Source organism: Carlito syrichta, unplaced genomic scaffold (assembly GCF_000164805.1).
Source record: "Carlito syrichta isolate Samal-C Ts95f unplaced genomic scaffold, Tarsius_syrichta-2.0.1 Scaffold309467, whole genome shotgun sequence".
NCBI classification, from domain to species: domain Eukaryota; kingdom Metazoa; phylum Chordata; class Mammalia; order Primates; family Tarsiidae; genus Carlito; species Carlito syrichta.
This window is the reverse complement of record NW_007253563.1, coordinates 121,418-133,010: the sequence shown is the minus strand read 5'-3', so window position 1 is coordinate 133,010 and position 11,593 is coordinate 121,418. Positions and strand designations below refer to the sequence as shown.

At 41.9% G+C, this 11,593-nt stretch overlaps 1 protein-coding gene across 6 annotated transcripts in view; it reads left to right on the top strand.

Moving 5' to 3' along the window:
• The window catches only part of UBE3C (ubiquitin protein ligase E3C), a 122,652-nt gene that overhangs the window by 66,245 nt on the left and 44,814 nt on the right, over positions 1 to 11,593 (top strand). For all 6 annotated transcript variants that reach the window (XM_008067279.1, XM_021717202.1, XM_021717201.1 and 3 more), the window contains one exon: positions 5,481 to 5,728. In XM_008067279.1, coding sequence (XP_008065470.1) covers positions 5,481 to 5,728 — 248 coding nt within the window. The remainder of the gene's footprint in view (positions 1 to 5,480; positions 5,729 to 11,593) is intronic.

Below are 11,593 nucleotides of genomic sequence, written 5' to 3'. Positions count from 1 at the left end.
CCTTAATGAAAGGGAGAAGTGTGGAAGAGGAGCCAAGACTCTGGTGAGGGGCATAGAGGGCACAGGCGCTAACAGGGGCATGGCTCCTTCTGCACTTGGAGGATGGAGACTTCCTAGGGAAAGGAGAGTGTGTGCTCTTCTGCCAAAGGAGAATATGTGCTTATTACCAATAGTTTAAAATCAACTTTAAAACTATTTTATTTACATGTTTTTAAGGATATCACTGCCCAATTATAACAAGCTACAAATTTCCTAATGACTCTTTAAACCTTAAAAAGTATTCAAAAGCTAACCATACCCCATCTCCCTAAATATATGCTATAACCACATTGAGGTTAAAGGATTTGGAAGAACTTCTTCATAATATTTATGGTATAATGCTTAAAATCTTTACAAATGTTCTCTGATTCAGGTATTTACATAAGAATTTTCCTTTTTTTTTTTTTGGTGGGAAAGCAGGATTTATTGAGAGGACAGAAAAGTTCCCAGAGCAGAAGGGGACCCAAGAGGGTTGTCCTACATAAGAAATTTTAAGCCATGTGTCAAAATTGGTATTTTGTCTAGGCAAATTAGTAAAATCAATACTATTTTTTTGAGTCTGGGTCTTACTCTGTCACTCAAGATGAAGGACAGTGGCATAATCGTGGCTCACCACCGCCTTGACCTCCTGGGTTCAGGCAATCCTCCTGACTTGACCTCCAGAGTAACTAGGACTATAGGCATGCACCAATCCACCCAGCTAATTTTTTTATTTTTTTGTAGAGACGAGGTCTCACTGTGTTGCCCAGGCTGGGCTCAAGCGATTCTCCTGCCTCGGTCTTCCAAAATGCTGGGATTACAGGTGTGACCCACTGCACCCAGCTGGAATTTAATTTACTTATGAGAAAATGATTCAAGGTGCTTTGTTCACTGATCATTTACATATAATCAATTAATGTGATTATTCCATGTATCATCTAGTCATTAAAATAAATCTGTCCTTTATAGATGCTCATTATCTCATTTCACCTCAGAATGATTTTCTGAAGTATGTGTATTAGTCCCATTTTTATTTTATTTATGTATTTATTTATTTTGAGTTGGAGTCTCACTCTGTCACCCAGAGTGGAGTGCAGTAGCATGCTCCTGGCCTCCACAACCTTGACCTGCTGTGCTCCAGCAATCCTTCCGCCTCAACCTTCCAAGTAGCCAGAACTGCAGGCACGCGCTACCACGCCCGGCTAATTTTTGATTTATTGTAGAGACGAGGTCTCGCCAAGTTCCCCGGGTGGGTCTTGAACCTGTGGTTTCAGGCAGTCTGCTCACCTTGGCCTCCCAAAGTGCTGGGATTACAGGCTGAGCCACCAAGCCCGGCCAGTCCCATTTTAAAATGAGTTGACCCAGCAGAGCTGAAGTTGACAACCTGCACCGTACAGCTGGGGCTGAGCCTGGGCTCACAGGGACACCCACACGCTCCTTTGTACTTGGCACAGACTTGTTGCAATGTGGAGAATATGGAGAAAGATTCAAATTTATTCATAGGTTTGCTGTAGGATGATAGAGATGCGGTTTGCCATGTGATTCCCGTTGGCCTGGTGCGCCCTCATAGGCTTCTGCTGTCCTTCACTGTGGCAGAGCTGGTGCTGAGCTGTGCTGTGGTCAGCTCCAAAGAGCCTCACTCTCTGTGCTTTTGTTGGTTGAGTGGTTTTATTTTGTTTCATTTAATGCACAGAACTCATCACATTGTTTTTCTTAAGGAGAAATAGTAATAGGTAAAATAAAATTAGTCTTTCTTTAGCTTTTCACTAAAACCTTAATGTGTAAGTAGATATTTATCATTTGTCCATAGCAACAAGGGGAAACTACCCAGAAGGCTAGATTTGATTATGAAAGTATTATTATGCTATTGTATGTTGCTGTTTACAGAAATCAGCTTCAGGAAGCCACAAAGCCTCAAATCCAGCCATGACTGAAGGGCTACCTTCCATTCATGGCTGTTGAGGTGCTCAGAGACAGCAGGCTTGGTACTTAGGGTTGAGTGTGAGAGTTACAGGGTGGACCGTGGTTGAGTATTTCCCACACACAAAGTTTTTACACCAAAAATTTTTACAGAATCATCTAACTCCTGACAGTCGGCAAAATATTACATATGACAAGCAAATGCTTTTCTTTCTTAAAACTGGGTATTAAGAGGATATATGTAAAAGCAAGAAACACTCAAATATATTTTTTGTGATGCATCTATAAGTAGCTGATTAGATTTCTTTTGGCATTTTATCTATAACTTGAAATTAAACATTTTATAATTAGTAATTAAAATGGATGCAAATAACATGTTTGTAAAATTTAAATATCAGTGAAAAGCATGTTCCTCATATAATAAAAGTTAAATTTAAGAAAAGAGGTAGCCGGGCTCGGTGGCTCAGCCTGTAATCCCGCTCCTTTGGGAGCCTGAGGTGAGTGGATTGCCTGAACCCGTGGGTTTGAGACCAGCCTGGGCAGCAAGACCTCATCACTACAATAAATTAAAAAATTAGCTGGACGTGGTAACCAAACGCAGTTCCAGCTACTCAGAAGGCTGAGGCGGAAGGATCGCCAGGGCCCAGCAGGTGGAGGCTGCGGTGGCTGGGAGCGGCCACTGCACTCCAGTCTGGGTGACAGAGTGAGACTCCAACTCAAAAAAAGAAAAGAAAAGAGGGAGGCGTCCAGGTGCAGTGGCTTGCACCTGTAATCCCAGCACTTTGGGAAGCAGAGGTGAGAGGGTTGCCAGAGCCCAGAAATTTGAGACCAGCCTGGACAATTTGGCGAGACCTCATCTCTACAACAAATCAAGAATTAGCCAGATATGGTGGTGCACAACTGTGGTTCCAGCTACTTGGAAGGATGAGGCAGAAGCATCTCCTGAACCCAGCAAGTCGAGGCTGCAGTGGCCATGAATGTGCCGCTGCACTCCAGCCTGGATGACAGTGAGATTCCAACTCAAAAAAAGAGAGAGAGAAAGAGAAATAAACTATATTTTAATGAAAACAGCCTAGGCTTTGTGGGTAGTATGCGCACACACATACACATTTTAAAATGGTCTGGCTTTGTTGCCCAGGCTGGAGTACAGTGGCATGATTATAACTTACTATATAATCTTGAACTCATGGGCTCAAATGATCTTCCTGCCTTGGCCTCCTAAGTAATGAGGATTACACATATGTGCCTCCATGTCAAGCTAATTTTTTTGTTTTTTTGTAGAGATGGGATCTTTTTATGTTGCCGGTCTGGCTTGAACTCCTAGCCTCAAGCAATCTTTTAATCTCGACTTCCCAAAGTGCTGGGGTTGCAGGCCGATCCACCATGCCCAGCCACACATTCCTAGTTATGTCACTACCCATTACAATATTAATTTTCACTTTAGAATAGATAATTTAACCTTTTTTCTTAATTTTCTCACTACAAAATGGGGATAATCATCATCATCATTATTATTATTTTGAATTGGGTCTCACTCTGTCACCCAGGCTGGAGTGCAGTGACAAGGTTACCACTCACTGCAGCCTCAAGCTTCTGGGCTCGGGCAATACTTCTGCCACAGTCTCTGGAGTTGCTGGGACTACAAACATCTGCTACCACGCCTGGCTAATTTTTTTCGGATTTTTTCTTTCTTTTTTTTTTTTTAACAGATAGGGTCTGGCTGGCTGTGTCGCCCTGGCTGCTCTTGAACTCCGGGGCTCAAACAATCCTCAAAATGAGGATAATTCTTATCCCAGAAGGTCATTATAGGATTTGAAGTAATGCATGCTAAATTTTTAGCTCAGGGTAAATTATCAGTGTTAACTATTATTACTCCTTTACAAAGTAGGAGAGCAAGCTATATCCAAATCATTTAGATTTTTTTACCTAACTCCCAAGGGAAACATGGGCACTAACCCGGGGGAGTGATAGGATGTGGCACATCAGCACAAATGTCCCTGCTGGCCATGCAGTTGACCCTCATCCAAAGAATGGAAAGTTGGTACTCCTATGCATGGTGCTATAAGCCTCAGGCAGTACAATAAATTGCATTTGTCTTATTTGAAAACATTTTATAGATAGTATAACTTCAAAATCACTGATACCTGTACATAGCAATATAGAAAAGACCAGGATTATAAGGATAGTGCCTGGAGTCTCAACCAACACGTGTTTGGTTAAACCCATTTTCCGAGTGTTTCTAGAGGTTGCTTGTCCCCTGCAATGCTCCGTACACTGACACAGAGAGATTGCAGCAGCGAATGAAGTGGGGGCAGTAGTTCAGGGAGCAAGCCTGGGGGGTACCATTGCTTTGCTGCTTCCCCTCACTTCATGCAGCAGCCTGCCTCTACTCGTCTTCCCTCTTCTCCCCTCTTCTCCCCCCCTTTTCTTTTCCCTTACCTTTTTTGCAAAGCACCTGTAGAACATTCTTAAGAAAAGATAAAGGACATTTCAGGTACTTCCCCAAACCTGTTCTGGAATTCAATCTGTCCAACAAAGGATCTTACTTGGCCTCCTTGGTTTTGCATTTTTTTTTTTTTGAGTTGGAGTCTCACTCTGTCGCCCAGACTGGAGTGCAGTGGCCGCTCTCGGCCACTGCAGCCTCGACCTGCTGGGCTCCGGCGATCCTTCCACCTTAGCCTTCCGAGTAGCCGGAATTACAGGCGCTGTTTTTGCTTTTGATAGAGTCACCTTTATTGACTTGTATCCTGAAACCTTTGGAAGCAAGTCTGTGTGAGGCGTGCTCTCAGGCATTAAGAATGGTTGAGATCTGTAACTTTTTTTGTTGTTGTTGTTAGTTGGAGTCTCACTCCATTGCCCAGGCTGAAGTACAGTGGCAAGCTCATGGCCACCCCAGTGTTGACCTGCTAGGCTCTGGCAATCCTTTCACCTCAGCCTTCCAAGTAGCCAGAACCACAGGCGTGTGCTACCACACCCAGCTAATTTTTTGATTTATTATAAAGATGAGGTCTCACCAAGTTGAATGTTTAAAATTTACTTTGTAGCAAATTATATAACCAGTAATTTCTCCCCTTTCCAGGCAGATACCTTTTAAAAGATCCTGTAGATTCTGGAATATTTCTCCCTAAATGTTTGTGTGTCATTCACCTCATTGATAGGGTTCACTTCCGGTTATAACATCACTGACAGCTCTTTCTCTTGGTGGTAATAATCATGTCCTCTTACGTCCCTCATTTCACTTCGCTCCCTTGTAAGACTGTGCTCTGTCATATTTTTTAGAGTATGGGGGTTGCTTTTATTACTTCCTGAACACCACTCATCTCCCGTCTCCATGCCTTCCCTCTTTATTCCTTTGTAGACTCTGGGGAAATCTTGGTCAGTCTCTATCACTGTCTCTCTTTAGTATCATTGCTGTTTTGAGTCCTGCACTTAAATATCCCTAATATCCTTGTTCCCCTTCCCTAAGACATCCTACAATACCAGTTTATGTTATTGCTTGCTTATAACATCTTTCCTCGTCCCCCTCCCATCTTTTTAAACAGAGCCTGATTTGAAAAAGCGGATCCGCGTGCACTTGCTCAATGCCCACGGCTTGGATGAAGCTGGCATTGATGGTGGCGGTATTTTCAGAGAGTTTTTGAATGAACTACTGAAATCAGGATTTAACCCCAACCAAGGATTCTTTAAGACTACTAATGAAGGGCTTCTGTACCCCAACCCAGCTGCTCAGATGCTTGTAGGAGATTCTTTTGCTAGACATTACTACTTCCTAGGCAGAATGCTTGGAAAGGTAAAGTGATTTTTATTTATAAATATATCTTAGACCACAAGATGTTGGCATTCTGTGTTTCTGTATGGTTGTTGCATAAGTTTACCATAAAAAGTTTGTTTTAAATTAATTTGCCAAGTGTTTGAAAACCACTGCGCTAATCAGAGGTTTTTATGGTTGTGAGTAGGTGCTGTGACGAGAATGTTTGTCCCTCCAAAGTTCATGTAGAAACTTAATCCCCGTTGTGGCAGTAGTGAGGGGTAAGCCCTTTAAGAGGTAATTGAGTCATTAGGGCTCTGCCTTCATGGTTGTGTTAACCCATTTGTGGACTAATGGATATAGTGGATTATCATGGGAGAGGAACCCGGGGTTTTATAAGAAGAGGAAGAGAGACCTGAGGCAGCACATTAGCACACTCAGCCTCCAGCCATGGGAACCCCTGTGCTGCCTCGGGACTCTACAGAGTCCCCACCAGCAAGGAGTCCTCGCCAGATGCAGACCCTCGACCTTGGATTTTCCAGCCTTCAGAACTATAAGAAATACATTTTTTTCTCATAAATCACCCAGTTTCAGGCTTAAGCAACAGAAAATTAGACTAAGACAGTAAATTACTGCTTACTCGCTATTAATGACTTGGATTGCTGCAACAAATTACCACAAACTTGGAGTGCTTAAAACACCAGAAATGTATCTTTCACAGTTCTGGAAGCCAGAAGTCCAAAATCAAGATGTCAGCAGGGCAGGTTCCTTTTTAGTGGCTCTGTGAGAATCCGTTCAGAGCCTCTTCTGGCCTTGCCAGCAGTCCTTGGTCTTCTAGGTTTGTAGAGTCATCACTCCAGCCTCTGCCTTGTCTACCTGTGGCCTTCTCCCTATATGTCTGTGTCTAAGTTTCCCCTTTTGTATAAGAGTACAGTCACTACATTAGGGCTCACCCTAATCTAGTGTGACCTCATCTTAACTTAATTTTCTGCAGAGTCTATTTCCAGAGACGGTTCTGTTTTGTCTTTTGGAGGACATGGTTTCACCAACTGTAGGGACATTGAGCCCAGGTGGTAAATCAAATGCATGCTGTTTATGAGTTCAGTTTTCAGGGATTATTGTTAACTGCTTTATCATCCTTTAAAGAAATTAATGTTGCAATTAATTTTTTTTTTTTAGAGTCAAAGTCTTACTCTGTCACCCAGGCTGGAGTGCAGTAGCATGCTCATAGCCACTGCAGCCTCGACCTGCTGGGCTCAGGTGATCCTTCCACTTCAGCCTTCCAGGTAGCTGGAACTACAAGCACGCACCACCATGTACAGCTAAACTTTTGGTTTATTGACCGGGCTCAGTGGCTCAACCTATAATCCCAGCACTTTGGGAGACCGAGGCAAGTGGATCGCCTGAGCCTGTGGGTTCGGGACTCACCTGGACAACCTGACGAGACCTTGTCTCTACAATAAATCAAAAATTAACCGGGCATGGTAGCTTGCCTTGTAGTTCTGGCTACCTACAAGGCTGAGGTGGAAGGATCACTGAAGCCCAGCAGGTCGAGGCTGCAGTGGCTGTGAGTATGCCACTGCACTCCAGTCTGGGCGACAGAGTGAGACTCCAACTCAAAAAAACAAAATTTTTTTTTTGGTTTATTATAGAGACAAGGTCTTGCCAGATTGTCCAGCGTGATCTGGAACCCCTGGGCTCAGGCAGTCCTCTCACCTCCCAAAGTGCTGGTATTACAAGCATGAGCTACCGTGCCTGGCTGCAATTAATTTCTATAAGAGCTATAATCCTTTTTTTATTTCTGTAATTGTTTTTTTGAGTTGGAGTCTTACTCTGTCGCCCAGGCTGTGGAGTGCTGTGTATGATCACGGTTCATTGCAGCCCCAATCTCCTGGGCTCAGGTTATCCTTGTACCTCAACCTCCTGAGTAGCTGGGATCACAGGTTCACGCCACCACACCTGACTGATTTTTCTGATTTTTTGTAGAGATGAGGACTCACTATGTTGCCTAGGCTAGTCTAGCTCTCACTATGTTGCCTGGACTAGTCTCGAACTCCTGTGCTAAAGCAGTCCTCCCACCATGGTCCCCATACTGCTGGGATTATAGACATGAATCACTGCACCTGGCACGTTTTTAACTTTTTAATAAAATTCCTTTATCACATTGGCGGTGCAGTTTTCTGAGGAACATAGTACATGAAGTTGCCCAGTGGAGACACAACTTTGTTAAACGTCAGTGCCTGCAAAACAGATTATGCTCTTGTGACCTCTTTTTTAATATATGACAGCTTTATTGAAATCTAATTTATGTTACATAAAATTTAAAGTGTGCAATTCAGTGGTTTTTAATAATGTTCACTGGCTTGTGTAGTCATCACTAACATCTAATTTCAGAGCAGTGTCTTAATCCTAAAACGGAAACCCTGTATTCATGAGCAGTCACTCCCCATTCTGCCCTAACCCCACCAGCCCTACACAACCACTAATCTACTTTCTGTCTCTATGGAGTGTTTTTTCCTAGACATTTCATGTATGAAGGAATGACCCAATAAAAACTGGAATCACTTTTTTTGGAGGACAAGCCCCTTGTACAGGTGTCCGCCACTAGGTGTGTTCTAGGGACCCATCGGCATTAGTGTGCTAGTTGGCATTGTTCTGAGAGGCTGTGTTTGGCTTCGTTGATTTTTTTTTTTTAAGTTTCTTTCATTGCATTTGCCCATTTCATGATGCTTAATTTATGAGCACACCTGCCCACATTGTGCTGACTGTTCAGCAGTTTTTGACCAAAAGTGGCATGATCCCCATGCTTTACCCCTCCCCATTCACCCCAAATGACTTTTTTTGTTCCCCGCATGAAAAAAGTTCTCGAAGGGAAACATTTTGTCAGTGTGGAAGAAGTGAAACAACAAATGTCAGAAGCTCTAAATGGCATAAAAACTGACAAGTTCAAAAACAGTTCTTAGCAGTGGAAAAAGGGTCTCCATAGATGTATTGCATCAAACAGAGAATACTTTGACGGTGACTGAAGTTTGCACTCAGCTGTCCCCTCTAAGAGAACATTAATTGTTTCCACTATTTCTCATCTATGAATAATGCTTGTGAACATTTGCGTACAAGTTTTGTGTGGGCATAACATTAACATCTCCCTCTAAGAGAGATTGCTGGTGTTTACACAGGACAGACTTATGCAAGTGCAAAATTTTTTTTTTTTTAATGTATGTTTCCCTGAAGTTTTCCATTCAAATTGCACAAAAAAGCAAATAAAGAGATGGAATATATACTGAGATATAATCAATCAGTTGAGAAGTGGCTTTCAGGAATCACAAGTGCATCCTACATCTTTGAACAACAGACTGGACAATAAATTACATATTACTAATGTGGGAGAAAGAAAACGAAACTACATTGTCTGCTTGAATAGAAAAACAACAGGTGGAAGACGTCCAACAAATTACTATTGCACAATATGTGTCAGTGAACTTGCAATGCATGTTGGTGACTGTTTCACATGTACCACACATTAGAAAAACATGAGATATAAAATGTTGATCTTTTTTGTCATAAATAAGTTTCTCAATGTCCAAAATTCCATTGTAAGCCAAATATTATTATAATGAAATAATTGGTTCCAACACTATACTATTTAATATGAAGTGGTTCACTTTTCACTATTTCATACAGAAGTGATGTCAAGTTGCTGGTAGGTGATCTGTGGGATGTCTCTGGGTGCAAAGGGTTAAACATATAGAATAAATACTCAATTTTTCATAAATAAATTCTGAATATTTTGCATCCCTTCTTGTATACAGAATCCTTTGTATGAAATTATTCATATCAGGCTGGGTGTGGTGGCTCACACCTGTAATCCCAGCACTTTGGGAGGCCGAGGTGAGAGGATTGCCTAAGCCCACAGGTTTGAGACCAGCCTGGGCAACTTGGTAAGACCTCATCTCTACAATAAATAAAAAAATTAGGTGGGTGTGATGACACACACCTATAGTTCCAGCTACTTGGAAAGCTAAGGGGAAGGATTGCCTGAGCCCAGCAGATCAAGGCTGTGGTGGCGGTGAGCGTGCCACTGCACTCTAGCCTGGGCAATGGAGTGAGACTTCAACTCAAAAAAAAAAAGAAAAGAAATCATTTATATCAACTGTAAATGAAATATGTGGCCCTTGGTGTCTGGCTTGAAGTATCATCCATGTTGTAGTATGTGTCAGAGCATCACTTCTTTTAATGGCTGAATATTTCATTGTATGGCTATACACCACATTTTGCTTATCCTTTGATGGACATTTAATTGTTTCCACTATTTCTCATCTATGAATAATGCTTGTGAACATTTGCGTACAAGTTTTGTGTGGGCATATTTCTCTCAGGAATATACCTACAAGTGGAAGTGCTGATTGGTATTTGTAACTCTGTGTCAAGGTGTTTGCAGCATTTTACAACCCCATCAGCAATTTGTGAAGCTTCTGGTACTCCATATCCTTGTCAACACATTATTGTCTGTCTTTTTTATTATAGCCATTCTAGTAGGTAAGAATTGATATATCATTTTGGGTTTTTTGGGTTTGTTTTTGAGTGGGAGTCTCACTCTGTCGCCCAGACTGGAGTGCAGTGGCTGCTCCCAGCCACCGTAGCCTCGACCTGCTGGGCTCCGGTGATCCTTCTGTCTCAGCCTTCCAAGTAGCTGGACACACCCGACTTATTTTTGATTTATTGTAGAGATGAGGTCTCGCCAAGTTGCCCAGGCGTGTCTTGAACCCGCGGGCTCAGGCAGTCCACTCACCTCGGCCTCCCAAAGCGGGGGATTGCAGGCTGATCCACCCAGCCCAGCTTCATTTTGGTTTTTATTTACATTTCCCTGATGACTAATAATGTTGAGCATCTTTTCATACTTCATGTCTACTGTAGAGAAATGTCTATTCAAGTTCATATAGCCCATTTTAAAATCAGATTATTTGTCTTTTATTAATAAGTCCTTTAAACATTTTAGATTTAAGTTCCTTGTCATATAAATGATTTGCAAATATTTTCTCCCATTGTGTGTTGCCTGTTTACTTTTATAATGGTGTTCTTTTTTGATTTTGATGAAGTCTTACATATTTGCTTTTTCTTTTGTTACCTGTACTTTTGGTGTCTTATCTAAGAAACCATTATTTAATCTAAGGTCACAAAGATTTGCACCTGTGTGTTCTTCTAACCGTTTTGTAGTTTTAGCTTTTACATTTAAGTCTTTGATCCATTTTAAGTTAATTTTTGTAGATTGTGTGAGATAGGCTTCCTCGTGTTCTTGGCACCCTTGCCAAAAACTAGTTGACCATAAATGTAGCAGTATATTTCTGGTCTCTGGATTCTATTCCGTTTCTTTTTTTCTGACCGTATGCCAGTGCAGTATTGTCTTGATTACTGTAGCTTTGTACTAAGTTTTTTATGTGTGTGTATTTATTAATGGCAAATGGGAATAGGACTCCAGGCCTAACAAAGTAGAGGAATAGTGGAAAGACTGATTTGTTTATCCTGGATAAAAAAATGATTTCCCTTTATTTGTATCTCTTTGAGATGCATTACTCTAGGCCCTGTTATTATTCTTGTGTTCAGATTCTAAATGATTTTAAGCGTTTACAGGTTTAATAATGGGCTCCTCCATGACCTCACCTACTATAAACAGTATGTATCTTTGTCTTCAGGCTTATGTATTGCAGTGGCAAGTTTTAGACGTTGAATATCAGATTCCTTAGCTTAGATTTTAAGCAGTTTTTTGTTGTTTTTTGGAGTGTGCACTGGTTTTAGTGTCAGTTGTCATTGAAATAGCAACTCTCAGCCGGGCTCGGTGGCTCAGCCTGTAATCCCGCGCCTTTGGGAGGCTGAGGTGAGTGGATTGCCTGAGCCCGCGAGTTCGAGACC